Raw genomic sequence first — 22,691 nt, 5'->3', positions numbered from 1 at the left:
GGGTATTCTAGAATATGGCCAAATTCGCATGCGTTTTGCCGCAGAAAACATGCGTTTTTCACGCGCGGAATTCAAGCGCATACCAAACGATTTGAAGCATCGCTTGGAATGTGATTGACAGGTTGGTCACACTTGTGAAGCATAGTGTTTTTGACAATTGTGATCAACTTTTTACTATTGATTGAAACCACAATTTTTTGCAAGTATTTAAATAGGCACTTCAACACATGAATCCACACTTGCGGGTAAAAAAGAATATTACTCCTTCTTATCCAAAATGAAGCGAACCACAATTATATTACCAACATGTAACTTTATTAAACAAAATAAAGACATTTAAAATTGGCTACATATTCATTGTTTCCTGATAACCTACCCCAAAAGGGGAAAAAAACAGCAGACAATTATCTCTGTTTTGTTTAATAAAGTTAGATGTTTTTAATATAATTGTGGTTCGCTTCATTTTGGATAAGAAGGAGTAATATTCTTTTTTGTCCGCAAGTGTGGATTTTTACTATTGATGATGCCTATGCAGCATCAATAGTAAAAGATAGCATGTAAAAAAGAATAAAAAAAAATTAAAAAAAGGTTATTCTCACCTTCCGACGGTCCCCGGACTCTTTCTTTCCTCTCCACGCTCCCGGCATCTTCCGTTCCCAGTTATGCTTAGCGCGAATTACCGGAGATGACGTCACTCTCGAGAGCGCGATGCTTGCGAGATTGCGACGTCATCAGCGGTCTTTCTCGCAAAGCATTACTGGGAACGGAAGATGCCGGCTGCGTGGTTAGAGGCGGGAGAGCTCCGGGGGCCGTCGGAGGGTGAGTATATCACTATTTTTTGCTTTAATTCTATTTTTACAGGTTTATGGTACCCACGGTCCAGAGGAGTCTCCCGACGGTAGCGGTGGCGTGTGTCCTTCAAATTCCGGACTGCGCCTGCGCACTGCGCCTGTCGCTGATTGGTTGCGGCCTGCCGGCCACGACCAATCAGCGACACGGGATTTCCGTTACAGACAGACAGAGTTAGACGATTATATAAATAGATATATATATATATGTTATATATAGCTGACCCGTGGAAGCGCTGATAGGCCGTCATCAGAGTTTACTCACTCCTTTCTTCAGCCTCCCGGCCATGAAGTTTTAAACTTTTGCTACAAATAAACTACGGACTTTCAATATGGATCGGTGAGTGCTTCAGTCCTTACTTTCTTTGATGGTGAAATTATATATATATAGATATATTCTGTATATATGTGTGTATGTGTATATATATATGTTTGGCAGAGTCATATCTCCCGACTCTGCAGATTGCTGCTGTCATTGTATTATTACACAGGATTCTTATGATGTTACATCGGATCATATTCTTCTCATTCAGGTCTCTACAATATCGGATCCTCTCAGTGAAGATCTTCTACAAAAGAGAATTTTCCTGATTTACCCATCAAGGATGGATATGGACAGAGACAAGATGGCGGAGAGGATGTTACACCTCACACTAGAGATCCTCTTCCGTCTCACTGGAGAGGTGAGAGATTCTGATGACGTCACATTACATCATTCTTATCTATGGGAATAACAGATGGACAGAACTGGAGAGGTGAGGACTCTGGAAATGTCTGTAGTGAGATTTATTAATGTGTCTCTCCATAACCAGGATTACACAGTGGTGAAGAAGACCTCTAGTGATCACTGTAAGGACCCTGTGTCTGAGGGATGTGGAAGACCCCTGAACTCAATCACGGGGCCTCCACCTCACCCCCTGATCCATGAGGACATCAATGACCAGAAGATCCTAGAACTCATCTACAAGATGATTGAGCTGCTGACTGGAGAGGTGACACTGCTGGGAATGCTGGGACATTATACAGTAACACTATGAAGGGATCGGGGGATGACGGTATCATTGTATGTGTCAGGTTCCTATAAGGTGTCAGGATGTCGCTGTCTATTTCTCCATGGAGGAGTGGGAGTATTTGGAAGGACACAGAGATCTGTACAAGGACGTCATAATGGAGGTTCCCCAGCCCCTCACATCACCAGGTAATAGACAGGACTAAATACACACGGCCTATAATTATCTGTATGTAGAGAATGAATTCAGTCCCTGTATGTGTTTCCTCCAGATCTATCCAGTAAGAGGACAACACCAGAGAGATGTCCCCGTCCTCTTCTTCCACAGGACTGTAACCAAGAAGATCCCAGTGCTCTTCAGGATCATCAGGTAGATGGAGAGAAGGTGTCAGGAGATCTCCCCTATGATGTGTAGACGGCTGTGAAGGTCTTGTGCTCAGTCTTGTTTTATCCACCATTATTATATGTTTTATACTTGTGTGATGAGAACGGTGGAGATGGCAGGATTAGAGCTGATCATAGATGGGACTTCTCCATCTGTCGGTGACTTTTACAATATTTGTTTCAGGGTGAAGATCTGACCCATATTAATACTACAGAGACATATGTGAGAGATGATGAGTGGTGTAAAGAGAAGATTCCCACATATGACTACCCAGGTGAGTAGCAACCACTGAATGCAGAGAAGTCACAGATTCCTCTCAGTCACCGGCTGTGGCTGCTTTATCGGTGGTGTAGTCCGGCCGTATTACCATGATCACCATTTTGCCTCTAGACCACAACATTCTCCTCCACCCAAAACTGTTCAAATGACTTTGGGCAGTGAAAGCCCTTTTCTATAGAACTTAAAACCTGGAGGATCCACCTACCCCCTGGTATTAGTGTGAGGGTGATCCCTTAAAGAGAGATCTATATGATTACTTGTACCTAACCCAATATAGGCCGAGTGCGCGCTTAAAGAGTCACACCGAACACAGAGTTAGATGTCTACTCCTTTCTCAGCAAAGGCTTGCACACAACTGAAGTTTATTCTCAAGACAAAGAGACGGGAAATGGGTGTCACACCATCTTCTGAGTAGCCAGTGTCAGTCTATGATAGGTCCATTTCAGCTTCACTTCCATATATGGTATCCAGTATCTCAGCTTCTGCATTCCAAGGATTCCTTCCAAGGTGTTGTCTGAAGACACAGACGCCATCTTGGTACACCATATCTGAACTGACTTATATAAGGTTAGCTGCGTTGTACAGTACCATGAAAGTGAATGTAAATTGAAAAACGCTGTGCACATGCTGCAGAAAAATCTGCGTGGAAACGCTGCGGGTTCATGTCAATTCTTTGTGCGGATCTGCAGCGTTTCTGCACCCATTGACTTGCATTAAGTCGGGCATATCCGGAGCAAAACCGCAGATCTAAAAAATATCTGCGTTTTTGCTGTGGATGAAACGCTGCAGATCGGGAGGGGGGGGAAGAGTGGGGGCGGCGTGTCGGCGGAGACTGTCTGCTTGTGTATGTGTGTGGGCGGTGACTGTGTGCGTGTATGGGCCTGTGTGTGCGGGGGTCATCAGGCGGTCTGCCGGGCTGTGCGAAGGTCATTAGGCATATGTCAGGGCTGTGCGGGGGTCATTAGGCATATGTCGGGGCTGTGCGGGGGTCATCGGGCGGTCTGCTGGGCTGTGTGTGGGTCATTAGGCATATGCCGGGGCTGTGTGGGGGTCATTAGGCATATGTCGGGGCTGTGCGGGGGTCATTGGGCGGTCTGCGGGGCTGTGCGGGGGTCATTAGGCACATGCCGGGGCTGTGCGGGGGTCATTAGGCATATGTCGGGGCTGTGCGGGGGTCATCGGGCGGTCTGCTGGGCTGTGCGTGGGTCATTAGGTATACGCCGTGGCTGTGTGGGGGTCATTGCGCGGTCTGCCGGGCTGTGCGGGGGTCATTAGGCATATGTCGGGGCTGTGCGGGGGTCATTGGGCGGTCTGCCGGGCTGTGCAGGGGTCATTAGGCATATGTCGGGGCTGTGCGGGGGTCATTGGGCGGTCTGCCGGGCTGTGCGGGGGTCATTAGGCATATGCCGGGGCTGTGCGGGGGTCATTGGGCGGTCTGCGGGGCTGTGCGGGGGTCATTAGGCATATGCCGGGCTGTGCGGGGGTCATTAGGCATATGTCGGGGCTGTGCGGGGGTCATTGGGCGGTCTGCTGGGCTGTGCAGGGGTCATTAGGCATATGCCGGGGCTGTGCGGGGGTCATTGGGCGGTCTGCCGGGCTGTGCGGGGGTCATCAGGCGGTCTGCTGGGCTGTGCGGGGGTCATTAGGCATATGCCGGGGCTGTGCGGGGGTCATTAGGCATATGCCGGGCTGTGCGGGGGTCATTAGGCATATGCCGGGGCTGTGCGGGGGTCATCGGGCGGTCTGCTGGGCTGTGCGTGGGTCATTAGGCATACGCCGTGGCTGTGCGGGGGTCATTGGGCGGTCTGCCGGGCTGTGCGGGGGTCATTAGGCATATGTCGGGGCTGTGCGGGGGTCATTGGGCGGTCTGCGGGGCTGTGTGTACTACAAGTCCCATCGGGCTATGCCTGCTACACTGTCAGTGCTTATACACTTAGATTGGAAGGAAGGATCATCCCCGCGCTGCCGCAAGAAGAATTCCAGAAATTGTAGAGGTGTTAACGTGGTTTCTTCTACGTGTTTGGGGGGTTCAGGTGACCCCTTCATCAGGACATACCACAAATATTGTACCAAATCATTCTCAAACACTATCCGAAGCCAGGAAACATCTAGAAAAGATTAAATTACAAATTAATCTAATTTAAAGATAAAACCACTGCTGCCCCGAAGACACTGAGAGGTAATAATAAATCTGGGACCAAAGGAGCCAACTCTAATTCGGATCTGTCCAGTTCTCTCCCTCTTTCACTTCTTGAGTTATCCATTCATGATACCACTCCAAGCATGTTGGTACCTTCACTAACCACTATCTCATTAGGTCCTGACGACCCTGATACCTCCACTCCACCAGCCCCACCAATGACACTATTGTAGTGGATCATTCAGATGCCTCTAAATCCGGGACGGTTCCTCTTTTACCCCGGGCAATAAAAAACTCCCAACTGAACCAATTTTTTGTACCCAAAACCGTAAAAAGAAAAAGCACTACAGAGGAACTAGGGGAGGGAGAAAAAGAGGAAAAATACCACCTTAACCCCTCCATCGCTAATGAATTAACTTCTAATAGTTGTAATCTTTCTGACTACAAACTCTCTGAAAGTGAGGAATCCCTCCTATCTAGAGGATTGTCCTTCTGTCTCTCCAACAAACCTAAGGATTTTAATTTATTTTTAGATTTACAAATTTTCATAAGGAAATTAAACCTTAAAAGACATTTCTTTATTAAGGAAAATAAATCCAACCCTCCAACCAACACAGAAAATACTGAAGAAACAGATGAATGGTTTCACCTGAACGTACCTGCTAAGTCTAAATTTTATCCTGTTGAGGACAAAAGCCACCATCTATCTATTATCTATCTATCTATCCTTCTATCTATCTATCCTTCTATCTATCTATCTATCTATTATCTATCTATCCTATAGCTATCTATCTATTTCTCTATTTATTTATCCTTCTATCTATTTATCCTTCTATCTATTATCTATGTATCTGTGTGTTATGGAGTGTGGGTTGGACAAATGTAAATGAGGAGGTTGGACAGAAATGACATCACAAATCTTTTTTTTTTGTTAAATAAGATATCTTTATTTAGCTTACAAAAACGCATACAAATCCGCCTGAAAAACCGCAGCAAAAAGGCATCAAAGACGCAACTGAGTTTTCTCCCAAGAACTGTGGATTTTGTGCGGAAAAATCCGCGGCAAAATCTGCAACGTGTGCACGCAGCCTATATGTTGTTTGCGCACACTGCAAGACTCAGAAGTGAGAGCGGATTTTGCTGGATTGGTTTATGGAAACCTTGTTGCTTTTCAGCAGCCTTTGAGCCACTAATAGTGCGGGAACCTCTGTTTTTCCATTGACAGATGATGGACCTGAGTGAGGACTTGTTTTTTGTGAGATGAGAATTGGTGTTATTTTCGCCTACATAACATTGATTGGTTTCTTTATATTTGATACTAGATGTGTGCCCGATGCTATCGCATCGGGAGGGCAGTAACATCACGATGGGGGCAGCTTTGTGGTGCTGGGGGTGGCGGCCCACCCACTTCCATGCAGTCACAACTGGCAGGAAAGACTTTGTTTTGCGATCTGTGCTGGAGATGGTGTGCGGCGCTTCCAGAGGGTGGCCGCACCCAATCTCCAGCACAGGCCTCAAGTCGCAGTCTTTCCTGGTGACTGTGACTGCATGGAGGTGGGTGGGGAGGCAGCGGTGGGATCCGGCGCATGTAGTCAGACAGTGGGTCCTGGCGGGGGTCTGGCGGTGGCATCCCTCTCATTACTCCCCCCTCATTACACCCTCTCATTATACCCCCTTTATTACACCCCTCTCTTTATACCCCCTCGTTACACCCCTTTAACAGCCTCATGATCGCAGTGATGGCCGGGATCCGAGCGGTGGCCGGGATCCGAGTAGCGGTCGGGATCCCAGCGCCGGTAGGGATCACAGTGGCAGCCTGGATATAAGCGGCAGCTGGGATCCCAGGGGTATTCGGGATCGCAGCTGCGTCCTGGATCTGAGCGGCATCACTTGGGTGTACCAAAATAGCGGTCGGCGTACTTCCGGTGCGGCGCAGTGGATTGTGGGATTCGGGGACATCCAGATGGAAGTGGATGACAGACAATTTAAGGCAATTATATATATACATTTGGGAGGCAGAATGAACAAACAGTTGAACACCGCACACTACTGGCTCATCCAACATGGTTTTCAATTAGACTGTGAACTGTCATTGTCTTGGTAAATAAAGTTTTTTACATAGCTTGCCATTTTTTAAGTAGAAGTGTTGAAAAATATAAACCTCAAGGATATTTTATTTAAAAAAATTGTTTATTATGTTAGATGACTGTACCAGGAGATCAGAGGGACAGCTGACATCTTCAATTTTTAAATCTGATGATCTTGATATCCTACAAGATACACCTGAAATGAATGCCGTTACTCCAGACACATCATCATCCATTCACAGCAAAGATCTGTCATCTGAACCTATGAAACATGTCCCATCTTCTGATTCTTTACTGACTACTAAGGAAAATCAAAGTCACAAAAGAGGCATTAAAAAACAAACTGCTCCTAAAGCAAAGAAGTCATTTTCATGTTCAGAATGTGGTAAATATTTTACACGGAAATCAGATTTTGTTACTCACCAGAGAATTCACACAGGGGAGAAGCCTTTTTCATGTTCAGAATGTGGGAAATGTTTTAATCATAAAGGGAATCTTAATGAACACCATAGAACTCACACAGGGGAGAAGCCTGTTTCATGTTCAGAATGTGGGAAATGTTTTATCAATAAATCAGTTTGTGTTAAGCACCAGAGAATCCACACAGGAGAGAAGCCTTTTTCATGTTTAGAATGTGGGAAATGTTTTGCACATAAATCACATTTTGTTACCCACCAAAGAACTCACACAGGGGAGAAGCCTTTTTCCTGTTCTGAATGTGGGAAATGTTTTGCACATAAATCACATTTTGTTACCCACCAAAGAACTCACACAGGGGAGAAGCCTTTTTCCTGTTCAGAATGTGGGAAATGTTTTAACACTAAATCAGAATGTGTTACGCACCAGAGAACTCACACAGGAGAGAAGCCTTTTTCATGTTTAGAATGTGGGAAATGTTTTAACACTAAATCAGATTGTGTTATGCACCAGAGAACTCACACAGGAGAGAAGCCTTTTTCATGTTCAGAATGTGGGAAATGTTTTATCAATAAATCAGTTTGTGTTAAGCACCAGAGAACTCACACAGGGGAGAAGCCTTTTTCATGTTCAGAATGTGGGAAATGTTTTAACCTTAAAAGGAATCTTGATGAACACCATAGAACTCACACAGGGATGAAGCCTGTTTCATGTTCAGAATGTGGGAAATGTTTTAGCAGTAAATCAGCCTGTGCTAAGCACCATAGAATCCACACAGGAGAGAAGCCTGTTTCATGTTCAGAATGTGGGAAATGTTTTATCAGTAAATCAGCTTGTGCTAAGCACCATAGAATCCACACAGGAGAGAAGCCTTTTTCATGTTCAGAATGTGGGAAATGTTTTAAACTTAAAAGGAATCTTGATGAACACCATAAAACTCACACAGGGGAGAAGCCTGTTTCATGTTCAGAATGTGGGAAATGTTTTATCAGTAAATCAGCTTGTGTTAAGCACCAGAGAACTCACACAGGAGAGAAGCCTTTTTCATGTTTAGAATGTGGGAAATGTTTTAACAGTAAATCAGATTGTGTTAAACACCAGAGAACTCACACAGGAGAGAAGCCTTTTTCATGTTTAGAATGTGGGAAATGTTTTAACCAGAAAGGGAGTCTTGATGAACACCATAGAACTCATACAGGGGAGAAGCCTTTTTCATGTTCAGAATGTGGGAAATGTTTTACAAGGAAATCAAATTGTGTTAAGCACCAGAGAACCCACATACAGGAGAATTCCTGTTAATGTGGGAAATTTTTTAACCAGGAAGCGCTTCTTGATCGCCATCAGAGCAGTCACACAGAGGAGAAGCCATTTTCATTTTCTTAATGTAGGAAATATTTTACTTGGAAATCAACTGTTAATAAACATCAGAGATGTCACATAGGGGAGAAGCCTTTTTTTATATTCATAATGTTGGAATAGTTTTAACCAAAATTAAATGTTCTTAAATGGGTTGTCTCTTGTCATTCCTCATGTTTGCTGACAAAAGGATAAAACTAAACTTTATTAATTCCAAATATAAAGCTATACCCATAATTCACCCCCTGAAGATTAGTCAGAAGGTGACTAATAGAAAAAACATATACCCCACATCTCAGTATATAGGGTGAGGTGAGGTTTACACACTCACTCTCCAAGCCTCTCATTTCTGCGGGTTTCATCGTCCTCACCAAAGGCGACTCATCAAGAGACTATTTAATATTGACCTATATTCAAGCGAGACTAAGCGAAAAAAAAAACTATAATCATGTATCATGTTATTCAGAACAGTCAGAAAACTAGCCACATATTGGCAGATCCCAGACCTCAAACTATATACTTCGGAAGGTTATAAGCCCCTCCAGTGTCAGGAATAGATAGTATGAATTTGAATTTACCAAATGGCTGCAATGAAACAAAGAGTGAAAAATTTAAAGCGGTCTGAATACTTTCCATACCCACTGTATCAGTAAAAATAACTCCTCTTTATTAGGTAAAGTATAAAAGAATTGCGCCATTTTCCGATATCCGTCGCTTCTCCATTTTTCATGATTTCAAGTTGGGTGAAGGCTTATTTTTCATGTCAAGCTGACTTTTTTAATGGATGCCATTTTGGTGCAGATACGATCTTTTGGTCGTCCTTTACTGAATTTTAATGTTGCGGTGACCAAGAAAAGTAATTCTGGGGTTTTGACATTTTTTCTCGTTACGCCATTTAGCGATCGGGTTAATTCTTTTTTATATTGATAGATCGGGCGATTCTGAATCCGGCTATAACAAATATGTGTATGTTTGATTTTTTATTGTTTTATTTTGAAAGGGGCGAAAGGGGGGTGATTTGAACTTTTATATTTTAGTATTTTTAAAAACATTTTTTTTTACTTTTGGCATTGTGAAGACATACAGCATTGTATCTTAATTAACCAGACGACTATTTTTAGCAAACGAAAAATAATAGAATGTTATCTGTATGTTGGCTTTAAATTTAAGTGCTGATTTCTGGTTGGTCAAGAAAACAGACTTTTGCTTGTGTAAGCCGGTAATATTGACTTTTATTGTGCGCTTATCCTTGATCACTAGTGATGTTTGCTGATTGTAGAAAAATATATATATATATATATTTTCTTGCACGGTTGAGAATCAAAAGTAAAGGCAATGTTGAATTGAGGATAAAATAAATCTTGTTTTTAATTGTTCATTTCAAAAAGTGATTACAAAAATGAAGAAAAGTAAGTTCATGACATGCAGTAATTATTTGAAGAGAAAACGAGCATTGTTCTTACATATAGTCTTGAGCAGCTGTCCGGGTGTTCGAGAGTCTCAAGGGATATGAGATCTCCTGAACAAGAGTTAGGCCGGCTTTATATACTATTCTGACCTATAAACTACAACCACATATGGTGGCTTGCCACTATGTTCATAAGTTCTTCCATATTAAGTGAACCGTAGTTATTTTAACAATATGCATACAGTTATTTATGCATTACCTTAGTCTGAGATATTTAAGCCTAAAGTCTGAGATCTTTAGAACCATTCATTATCTCTAAATAGTCACATTTTGACAGCTTTGACTATTTTGACCTATACATTTGACAAGAGAGACAGCTGTGTGAGCCAAGGCACTCAGAATAAGTCAGTCACTTCTCTAAAGTAAGCAAAGCCTGTTAACTATATTCTGTATGAGAGAATTAATCCATATATTTTTTATTATAGAAATACTGATATTTTACAGTCCCCCCTGATTATGATTTGAGACATATCATAATCAATCCTAACTCATTCTCTCACCATTCGTATCACATTCATTCTTTATTCTGAAAACCTTGTATCACATCTGCCCTGAATGTCATCTGAATTTTCAAACCTATTGTAAAAACAAAAATTAGATCAGAGAGTTATATTTTTTCGTTTTAACATCTCTCTTAAAATATCATCTTCCTTTTTCATTTCTATCTTTATATTCTTATAAATTCTCCTAATTTTACACATAATAATTATTTGATATATTATACACAGCAAAACTATGATAAATAAAATAACGATCGGATTAGACAATACATTTCCTGCTGCCATTTTCGCTGAAGACTGTGACCAACTAGTTACAGATTTTCCTAAATTTCTCCACCAAGATGAGCCTGACATACTCGTCCATTCATGTTCAATATCATTTAGATTACCTTGTTCATGTCTAAATACAATTTCAGCTTCTTTTAATTGTTTTGTCAGCAGATTTAATAAACCCTTGTCTTTCTTTATTTCATTTGTCCACAAATCCCAAGGAAATTTATTGACTTGTGACAAATTGAACTGGATCGGAAGGATTTTCAGACGTCTTGAGCCTATTGACGTAATATTAATACTTCCTTCCCTCTTTGTGAGAGTTTTAACATTTCCCTCAATACAATATAAACCCATTGTCAGATTTTCGACATGTACACAAGATGAGAAGAATGCAGAAACTGCTTCTTTTCCTGACATGACTTGGAAACAAGTTTTGTTAGCGCTTACTGGTGTCACCAAGTCATGTATCGTGTGGACATTCTCAACTCTGGCATAACAAGAAGTATGATTATGGAAACATGAATGATAAATGACTTTATCCTGTCCAGGTAGACACATTACCTTGGAAACAAAATTTAAGCATGATGAAGTGTCTAATTGTTCAGTGTTTGTACCATCAAATGCAAAATCTGTGTACTGTAATTGATAATATAACAATTGTGTAGGACTGACAGGAAGTCCCAGAACACCTATAGGAACCAGGGTTTCTTCTCTTCCTGACACTGGGATCAATGATGTTCCTACACAAATGTTCTGTTCACATCCTAACCACTTATTTACCCACAAATCTGTATGGTTTAACGCAAAGTTATATTCTATGGGCAAATTTCTTATTAGCCCTAAAGGGGTAATTCCACTTTGTAAGGCTTGTGCAATCATTGTCAGATTGGTGGAATATTCAATCTGAATTTCTAGACATGTTTTGGCCACTTGAGATTCCTGTTCACTTTCCATTAAAGCTAAAGTAGCATCTTGAAGATGTGATACAGAAGATCCCAATACAGTAGCAGTGTTCAAAACCATCTTTTCAAGGACTTGATTCAAGCTTTTCTGAATCTTTACCCCTTTTCCTCCAATATACCCAATATTTTCCAGATCTGATTTAAGTGTATGAATGTCCATAGTGTTAATTAAACTTCCCACTGTTCCTAATCCCCCCAAAATACCTTCTAACACTCCCCTCTTACTTCTAACCTGTGTTGAAGTTCTTTTCCCAAACCATTGTTCTATTCCCATCTCCATGTTAGTGAGATGTGACTGACACTGGGGATATCTAGAAGAGATTTTCCAGTTAGACATGTTAAAAGTCCATACCATGGTCAGAAACACTCCATCTCGTAACAGAGGTTTAGTTTGGAACTGATTGATCTGAAAAGGAGTAGATGGTTGAAATCTTGTCTGTGTGCATACATTATCTACTGCTGACCATATATTTACCTTTACATCTCTACATTGTTTGTAGTTATATTTCGTTAAAATGCAACATTGGTAAAGTCCAGAATCCTTAGGAGATGGATTATCTACAGAAAAAATAAAATCCTTATTTAACCATCTCACGTTACCGGATTGACCTCTGTGTATAACATTTGTTGGACCATTTGAAAAACTTCCCAAAAATGATTTATCTTTGGTCCATATTAACAAAGATTCTGAAGGTAGCTCTAACCTCGTGCTGCATTTTAGTAATAAAGGAGACATATTTTCTTGACTATATACTGCTTGTGGTGTAACCCTTACTTCTGGAGCTATAGTATTTGAAACTGTAAAAACTACAGATACCTGTACTTGTACTGGTTCTCTGGTTATCTGAAAATTCCATGTTTTTACCCAATCCTCGTCTCCTTCTGTAATAGAAAGAAATGAAGGATCTAAAACTTTCCCAAAAAGTTGTGTCTTTAACAAAGCATCTGTTTTGGATGTTTCAACTTTCCCTTTTGCGATCATATCATTTGTAATGTCGCCTGACCACACAGCTCTCTCTTCACCTCTTATCTCTATATTCCAGAATAACACATCTGTAGGACTACATTCCCATGTGCCTGTCTTATTATTGTGTATATAATCTCCTTGTAACTGTGTGAACTTCGTCTTAGGTCCTGTGGCTGCATGTAATATTATGTCAGTGTCATGTATGAAGTGTAGCTCAATACAGCATTTTGCACCAAAACCCATGCAAATGTTTCCAGTAATATCTACTGAATCGTCCGGTATGTCCTCATCTATTAAGCTTTGTAGATTCGTTCCTCTTGGTTTCCTTGGATGTAAAGTTCCTTTGAAAAGTTCCTTCACTTCACTAGTATTTGTTCCATGGTGTGAAATATCTTCAGCGTAGATCACAATTGAAACAGTACAAAACAGCAGAAATGTGATTCCCATCAGATAGTAGCTTTTCCTGGGAAATGTCTTTTTCTCCTGAAGGATTGGTGTTGAATCCCTTCCATCAAGGACGTGGAGTTTCGTATTCCAGTTCTTATTGGAATCCATTTCTTCCTAAAAGAAATGCAGTATCATTATTTTGCAATATACAGTTTGCATTGATCAACATGTACCCACAATTTTTGTTGTCTGCGGGTATTTTTAACCACCTTAGATGCTCGTTGCACCAGAATCATCACTTGTCCCATGGTTTCGATAATTTCAAAGGGACCTTCCCAATTACTTTCCCAAGGTCCATTCTTCCTGAAAGTTTTAATCATCACTAGAGCCCCTTTCTTGAATTTGGATACATATGGTGGCTCCATTCTCTGCATTCTTGATGCAGCATGTGGAAGAATCATTTTCAAATTTTCCTGCAACAATTGCAACCATTTGGACCTTGCAACAGCATCTTTTTGTGGTGTAGACAAAAATGGTTCATGAGGAAAAATCAATGGCATTTTTCTTCCTGTCATCAGTTCAAAAGGAGTAAACTGAGTTGTGGCAGAGGTTGTTCCTCTTACACTCAACAGTACAAAAGGTACTGCATCAACCCAAGTATTGCCTTTGTCCAATAACATCTTGGCAATTCTGGATTTTATTGTTCTATTCATCCTTTCCACAATACCAGCAGACTGTGGATGGTAGGGTACATGAAACTGTTGTCGTACCCCTAGAATAGCACAAACGGCTTGCATGATTTTTCCTGTAAAGTGACTTCCTCGATCAGAGGTGATCATTCTTGGGATCCCCCAAGTACAAAAGACATGATTAACTAATGCTCTAGCTGTAGACAAAGCATCATCTTTCCTGACAGGTAAAATTTCAACCCACTTAGAAAAAACATCTACCACAACCAATGCATACCTGAGACCATTTTTACCTGATGGTAACGGTCCAATGTAGTCGATTTGTAACGTAGACCATGGACCATCTGCAGGTGCGATTCGGAGTAGTGGCGGTTTCTGTCCTTTTGGTCTTGGATTAATTTGGGCACAAATGAGACATGATTGAACAACACTTTGCACTGTCTCTTCCATCTTTTCCCAGTAAAATTTCTCTCTGAGAATGCCTAACAATTTTTGTTGGCCCAAATGACCCAAACTTTCATGATTGTATTTTGTGAACTCAACCTGTAGATGTCTTGGGACAACAGGACGCAACTCCCCGTTTAAGTCATGACACAAAACCCCGTTTTCACAAACAAAGGGAGGTTTTGGATCAACCCGGGAAGCAACAAGAGATGAGTCTTTTTCTTGTTCTTCCGCAAAAGAAGGGATATACGTGTCTGTTCTTTGAACTGCTGAAACCTCGAGAGGTTCAGGTTCAAACACCTCTTCTCCTGTCAGGGCTGCCTCTTTGGCTAGCATATCTGCGGTTGCATTTCCAACAGATAATTCATCATCAGATTTTTTATGGGCCGGAACCTTGACAATAGCAAAACCATTAGGGTTTTTTGATGCTATCCTGAAAATTGTCTTCAGTGTGTCACTGTGAACAAGAGTCTTATTAGATGAATCTACATAACCTCTTTTTTCCCAAACTGACAAGTAATCTGTCAGTGATCTTACAACATAAGAGCTATCACTGTAGATCACAATGGGACACTGATCATCTGCTTCATTCAGCTGTAGTACCATTTTTACTGCTTCTAGCTCTGCTCTTTGAGCTGAAAAATGACTCGGTAATTTGTGCTTCACAACCTGTCCTCTGTTGGGATAAAAAATGGCATATCCTGAATAATAGTGCCCATCTGAATAGAATCTGGAACCATCTACAAAAATTGGTTCGTCTGTTACCTCTGCTTTCCGTCTGAAAAGTGATGGACTTGGATCCTGAAAAGACTGTAGACAATCATGAGTTTGTCCTTCATATTGCATCAGCTGAGGAAGAACATATTTGGCCTTGTAATCTACCTCTATTTGTTTGGGAGACAATGACAATAACCAATGAGCAAATCTCTGATGTGACACACCTGGGATATTATTCTCAAAGAGAAGTTTTAGTGTAGAATGAGGAGTTTGCAAAATGATTTTGTTGAACCCGACAATATGTTCGGTTGCTTTGACTGCAAAGTACACACCTACCAAGTGTCTTGCACAGGTCTCAAAACCTTTTTCAGCAGGTGAGAGAAGTTTTGAAAAATAGCCCAAAATTCTCCACTCTTCTCCCTGTAATTGCAGCAATACAGCAGAAACAGATGTTCCTGATGTATGCACTTGCAAAGCAAATGGAGCCGAAGGATCTACTGTGGACAAAGCAGGTGCATTTTGTAAATTCATTTTCAATTGTTCAAATGAGGTTTGCTGTTCATCACCCCAAGGACCAAAGTAATCACTGTTTTCACCTTTCAAAAGATCATATAAAGATCTGGCCTTATCTGCAAAATTCTCAATGAAATCCCTTGAATAATTCATAAGACCTAAAAAATGTCTTAATGCCTTGTGTGATGTCGGAATTGGTAGGGAAGCAATTGCCTCAATTCTTTCCTGCAGTGGCTGCCTTTTTCCTGGACTCAACAGCACCCCTAAAAATCTGACCTCAGTCTGCATCAATTTGACCTTTTTGGTGTTCAATTTCAACCCTGCATCATGCAGCAACTCAAACAATTCTGTCAGAAGAGAAACATGTGTCTCTTTATCCTCTGTAGACAATAAAATATCATCCACATATTGCAGAATGCAATCAGGCCTCGAAAATCTGGATAATACCTTTGCCAATGCCTGATGAAAAACACTAGGTGACAAATGTGCTCCTTGAGGTAACCTGCAAAACAGATATTGCTCGTCCAAGAAAGTAAATGCAAACTTATACTGACAGCTCTTTTCAAGAGGTATACTGAAAAAACCATTGCTAATGTCCAGTACAGAAAAGTATTTGGCCTTTGCATTTAACCTTGCCATCATGTCATGAGTATCTGCCACAATTGGTGCGACATTGGGTGTATGCTTATTGAACATCCGTAAATCCAATATCATTCGATAAGAACCATCAGATTTCAAAACACACCACAAAGGATTGTTACTTACAGAATTAGCCTTTCGGATAACACCTTGATCTAACAATTCCTGTATGATCTTTGACATAGAGTCAATTGATTCTGGAGGCAATTTATACTGACGCTGTGGCGGGGGATCACGCCCCTCCACATTCACGATAACGTCTTTCATTGTTCCAACCTGATTCCTGAACTGAGCCCAAAGAGAAGGAAAAAGCTGTACAATTTCTGTCAATACCTTGTCATCATTAGTGTCAGGCCACAAATGGTCAGATGACACCACATCATTCAAGCAAATACTTCCAACATGGCTATAATCATTAGGATCAATGACTACCGGTTTACAACCATTGGAATCTTTCCAGATCACTTGATTTCCTAGGTCAACTACCCATCCGAATTTCTGCATAAAATCTGTGCCAAGTATATTTTCAGAATCACGACAATACCAGATGTCAGTTTCTGTTTTGAAAGAACTAGGTATTTCCAAAATCACATTGGGAACTAAGGTTGCTTTAGTTCCACCTTTTCCACTGAAACCGACAATTGTACAAACTGGTGAATCTGGGTTTAGCTTCAAATCAAGGTTTGTAACACTTAACTGAGCTCCTGTGTCAATGAGAAATACAACATTCTGGCCTGCTAAACTTACTTTGATAAATGGTCTTCCACAGTCATCCAATGTAACTCGAGTCACAAATTCCAATGGATGTGGTTCAGGAATAGTCTGTGATTGTCAGAAAGATGAAGGAGATGGGAGAAGACCAGTGTCCTTTTTAAAAGACCTTGGAATTCTATCCCTTGACTCTGTCTCCTTCACTGTCATCTCTCTGATCTGTCTGATTAATGGTGCATATGGTGACTGTGTTTGTCTGTTGGCAGTATGAGCAGGTGCAGATGATTGTAATGCAGGTGCGGAAGGTGTGGTGTATGATTTTGGCATGAGTCCGTTTTCCCTTCCAAGCTTACCTGTTCCTTGTGTACCCATCTCTGATTCTGCTCTCAAAAATTTCCTGCACTGCCACTTCAAGTGTCCAGGTATACCACAAAAATAACAATGGATATTGTTCCTTTGTGTAGTATTTTTACCTCTATGCTCAATGTAATCCCTGCTCTTGGAGAATACTGTGGCTCTAGGTTTCAGTTGACTGTCTTCCTTCTCATGAACTACCGCTATTTTAGCCTTGACCTGATTTTGTTTCATGGATCTCCTTATTCTGTCAATAAAAACTGTTGCTTCTTGCAATGATGGCTGAGTGTTAGCCAATTGCACTGAGGCAGGATCTAAGTACTTGAACTTCTTTACAAAAAATTTGATCATGGATGCCGGCTCTTCGTGAGGCCCGAGATCCATTACCATCCTATAGGCCTGTTCAAACTTTACCAAAAAAGAGAATGGGTCTTCAGAAATATTTGTTTGTAAACTCCCTAAAATATCAACTGTAGGCATGTCTTCTCCAGTTGTAAACAATACTAATTGTCTAAGTCTGTCTTCTTTTGTACTATGTGCCATTTCATTCTCATCATTTAATCTGGGTGTGGTCTGTAATCTTTTTCCCATATGTGAAGGTAACCAAACTTTGAATATTTTATTCTTTTGCTCATCATTCAGATTGTATTTGTCTGTGTTTGATTCAAAAGTGTCCGCATTATAAAAGGCATCCATCTTATCATTGTAATTTGGAATGTCTTTTACAATTTTCATTAGCTGATCGTGTATTTTCAGATTAATGCGTGCTGCTCTGTCATGTAATTTTTTCCGTTGTAATTCTACTGCCTCTAATTCCTCTACTGAAGCATCTGGATTTTGCATATTTGGTACAAATGATGACGCAGCAACACCGTCCTCCTGTTTACCTGTTGATCTTGTGTTAGCAGAAACCCTTTTTATATCTTGTCGTAATTTAGACAATAACTCTGTCCGAGTATCAATCTGATCTTCCAATTGTTCTATATGCTCTGACAAAATCAAACAATTTGGACAATCAAAGTAATCCCCGTCAGACTCTTGTGTGTCACCTGGTGTGTCAGTGTGATTAATGTCTTGTGTGACAATGCATGTTTTATAGGTGTTAGGTTCAGTTTTCTCAAAGACTAAGCTATTATACACATGAACTAGCTGCATAACATTCTGAAGTTTCCTTTGTAATTTTCTTACTGAGAAAAACCTTTTGTCAATTTTAACATTTTCTGCCTCACATTGATTATACAAACTAGACCATAATTGGGCATCCGTATGATTATGAACAAACTTGAAATCTATGTTACTTTTCTTAGCATAATCATGTATAAAATCCATTATATTTTTTCTCACCTATTGAGAGTCTTTCCCGTCAATGGATGGTCCTCTGTGTCCTTATGCAATCCTCAGATCTCCGTCTGGATGAGACGCATGCAGCTCTTTACGATCCTCACCCGTCGTCTTCAGGTTCAGTGTGATCCTTTGTGCCGTGAAATAGTGGAATTCCTGAGGAAGCTTGTACAACAGGTGGTTTTTTAGCAGAGTTCGTGCTCCCCCTTGCACAATCGAGGAAGGAATGCCAGCCAAAATTAGCACAAAAGATCAGTCTGGCTAAGGCTCGCCAAAATGTAGAAAAATATATATATATATATATATTTTCTTGCACGGTTGAGAATCAAAAGTAAAGGCAATGTTGAATTGAGGATAAAATAAATCTTGTTTTTAATTGTTCATTTCAAAAAGTGATTACAAAAATGAAGAAAAGTAAGTTCATGACATGCAGTAATTATTTGAAGAGAAAACGAGCATTGTTCTTACATATAGTCTTGAGCAGCTGTCCGGGTGTTCGAGAGTCTCAAGGGATATGAGATCTCCTGAACAAGAGTTAGGCCGGCTTTATATACTATTCTGACCTATAAACTACAACCACATATGGTGGCTTGCCACTATGTTCATAAGTTCTTCCATATTAAGTGAACCGTAGTTATTTTAACAATATGCATACAGTTATTTATGCATTACCTTAGTCTGAGATATTTAAGCCTAAAGTCTGAGATCTTTAGAACCATTCATTATCTCTAAATAGTCACATTTTGACAGCTTTGACTATTTTGACCTATACATTTGACAAGAGAGACAGCTGTGTGAGCCAAGGCACTCAGAATAAGTCAGTCACTTCTCTAAAGTAAGCAAAGCCTGTTAACTATATTCTGTATGAGAGAATTAATCCATATATTTTTTATTATAGAAATACTGATATTTTACACTGATATGCTAATTATGCATTGTGTTATGGAGCCAGTTTGCTGACTTCTAAAGCAGAGAGGGAAAAACTATGCAAATAGTTTAAATAATCAAGTAATGCAATAATCTCATCTCCATTCTTACCCTTTATGTAAACACTGAATGAGGGACACTTGTTAAGTCTAAAAATAGGTTACATGCCTCTGTATAAAGAGACTGAGAGAGAGAAACAGCCAGAGAGATTCTGCCAAGACATCTATACATCCAAAGGACAAGAGACAGGACAGCAGCCATATTTTCACAAGGGACATGGACCTATCATTCTATAGGAAACAACCTAGGGGTTTTCAGCCTCGGTTGGAAGAATACAGATCTGCTCCATTGACCATCACTGAACCATGGATACGTTCGGAGAAGCCAGATTGTGGTCTTTGGATCAACTGGCCTTGTACCTTGTATGGACTCAATGGACTGTCATCTTCCTACACTTATTGTTACATCCTCTCTGTGTGCGGGCCACAGGTGGAGTAGTCGACCCTGGAAGATGAAGCCAGGTTGTGATCCTTGGATCAACTGGCCTTGTATGGACTGTCATCTTCCTACACTTGTTGTTACCTCCTCTCTGTGTGCGTGCCACAGGTGGGGTAGCGACCCTGGAAGGTCTGAAGTCACAGCTGCTATTATCCCGGCGGGTTAGTGGAGGGTGAGACTCTGTAATGTCCACCATCTTGGGTACTGTGCTGGGACTGTTCTTTGTGTTATCTGCCTGTTTTGTAGTTCAATAAAGCATTGCCACACTTTTATCCTCACCCTGTGTTGTCTGAGTAGCGTTTTGAACATGTTAAAAGGAGAGCGGGAGTTCAGCAGGACAATGCCTGGTCCATGTGGTTTTGGCTAGCGGGCGGCGCTCATAGCATTCCGGCAGTGCCAAGCATAGAGGTCTGCTGGAGACCTCTGGTTGTCATGCCAGCCCATCGGTGACGAGGTCACCGATGGTGGGATTTCCGGAAATCTTGCTGGAAGTGCCGCTGTCAGAGGCTGTTAGGGGCAAATGGCAGATGTTCAAAACAGCTGACATGTGCCGGAAAAGATGTGGGCTCACCCCCGGAGCCCACATCAAATGGAGGAAGTACGTTTACGCCCGATGTCAGAGAGGGGATTGTTTTTACAGAGACAAAAGTAATTAATCATGTACAGTATACATACAATTACAAAAATACACAGCTTCTAATGGTAAATAGTATAGAGTTACGACAAGAAAATATAATTTGTGTAAACCATGTGTAGATATAAAAATTCAGGCAAATGTATATATCACCTGGAGGCTGTGCTGGGCTGCATGCTCTTATCTCCCACGTCGACTACTGCAACCTCCTACTCTCTGGCTCCCCTCTAGCACTCTGGCTCCGCTCCAGTCCATCCTACACTCTGCTGCCCGACTAATCCACCTGTCTCCCCGCTATTCCCCAGCCCCCCCCTATGCCAGGCCCTTCACTGGCTTCCTATTGCCCAGAGGCTCCAATTCAAAACCCTACCCATGACATACAAAGCCATCCACAACCTGTCTCCTCCATACATCTGTGACATGGTCTCTAGGTACCTACCCGCATGCAACCTTCCATCATCTCAAGATCTCCTTCTCTACTCCCCCCTTATCTCTTCTTCCCACAACCGCATACAAGACTTCTCCCGTGCTTCCCCCATACTCTGGAACTCTCTGCCTGTAAAAAATGCGTATTCTTGTAAAATACTTAGGACTAGTTACCAGATGAAAATGTAGTGGTTTATGTGAATTCTTCCATCAAAGAAGATTATTACAGAAAAACATAAAAATAGGTGAAAGATTGTCCATTAGTTCATAGCATGTATTCTTTCTCTGGGATCTCACATGGCAAATGGCGTCTGTCTCTCTTAGGCTTCTTACGTAGTAAAGTTGCATCTCAGCTGTCTGTCCATTCAATGCTATGTCCGTGCAGAGATGACATCTTCGCGTCTGTGTCTCATGATGGGGAGGGAGCAACAGCGACCTCTAGAGTAAACCCCCACCTTAAATATACATCTTTCAAAGCATGTGATCTCCACATATGGAGTTGTCTTTAACATGAGCTAAACTTAAATATGTAGTGGAGTTGACATTTAACATGAGCTAAACATGCTAAAATAACACATGCAGTGTCAGCGGAAGGCACTGTTCAGCACAGAACTGAGTGTAATAAGAAATTAACGGATTATTAATATTTAACAATTCCCCCTTTTGAGGGAGACAGACATTAATTGGAACCCTCAAAATATAATGAGATCTTCTTTCTTCTTTTCTTCTTCTTTGATAAAATAGTTTAATATCAATAATAATAATATCAGATTATTGTTATACGTACTCGATGACATAATTGATGTGAATTCATGTTATGGTAAGCCGTGAACAATACTCATATAAAATATGTATAATTATACTTCCCTAAACCTAAATTGAAGCATCTCAGGTTCAGTCATCATCATCTGATGTCATCTGGTCTTCATTTTGATGTCTTCTTGGTTCTTTTAAAAAACACAGTTTTTCGATAGCATATAGATGTTGTAGAAATCGTGTTGTGTCAAGTCAAAGTCCATAAATTCAAATGTTGATAACAAAGTCTATAGATGAAATGCAGCTTTAATATCTGTGCAGTGTCACCTTTAAAAACCTGGGCTTACATTGGCTCGCCTTGGATATTCTGGAATCCTCCATCGGTACTGGTCTTTGAACAGCTGTGATGTCTTTGGTCAGCAAAGCAAGGGTTAAAATGACTCTTCCTTGCTAAACATAGCACCATAACCAGTCCTCAGTCCCAGTGGCGGATCTTAATAGGGGCGGATGGGGCGGTCGCCCCGGGCCCAAGGTTTTTTGGGGGCCCAGGGAGCAGGGGCGGGCTGGGCCGGGTGGCAGAGAGGCAAATGCCCCCCCGGGCCACTCCCCCAGCACCTGTACAGGGCCGGCCGTGCCCTGTGCTGTGACGCCGCCGGCAGCAGACAGCCGCCCGCGTCACAGTCTATGGGGCCGGCCGGGTCCGGGAGCTGTGCACGGCCGTCGCAGTCATCTTCGGCTGCTCAGCTCCGGCTCCCTCCGGCTGCACTTCCGGGTCAGATGTCGGGCATGCGCAATGACGTCATCGTGCACGCCCGACATGTCCCGGAGGATGCTGAAAGCAGAGGCGCTGCTGGGGAGCGAGCCGGCTGTGAGGTAAGTATGGGGAACTTTTTTATTTATAAAATGAATTAAATGGGGGAGGGGGTGAGTGGGGGCTGTACACAATGAAGGGGGGGTGACTGGG

At 41.5% G+C, this 22,691-nt stretch overlaps 1 protein-coding gene across 1 annotated transcript; it reads left to right on the top strand.

Annotated features, from left to right (window-relative positions):
- Window positions 1–227: 227 nt before the first annotated feature.
- On the top strand, window positions 228–8,676 carry LOC141082465 (uncharacterized). Its single transcript, XM_073566406.1, has 7 exons — window positions 228–245; window positions 1,382–1,531; window positions 1,661–1,840; window positions 1,923–2,046; window positions 2,130–2,227; window positions 2,426–2,516; window positions 6,864–8,676. The coding sequence occupies exons 1-7, from the start codon at window positions 228–230 to the stop codon at window positions 8,462–8,464; spliced, it is 2,262 nt and encodes a 753-aa protein (XP_073422507.1). The 3' UTR covers window positions 8,465–8,676.
- The last annotated feature ends 14,015 nt before the right edge of the window (window positions 8,677–22,691 follow it).

Source organism: Dendrobates tinctorius, unplaced genomic scaffold, assembly GCF_039654945.1.
Source record: "Dendrobates tinctorius isolate UK_male_01 unplaced genomic scaffold, ASM3965494v1 ptg000017l, whole genome shotgun sequence".
NCBI lineage: Eukaryota > Metazoa > Chordata > Amphibia > Anura > Dendrobatidae > Dendrobates > Dendrobates tinctorius.
This window is presented reverse-complemented; position numbering and strand designations above follow the sequence as displayed.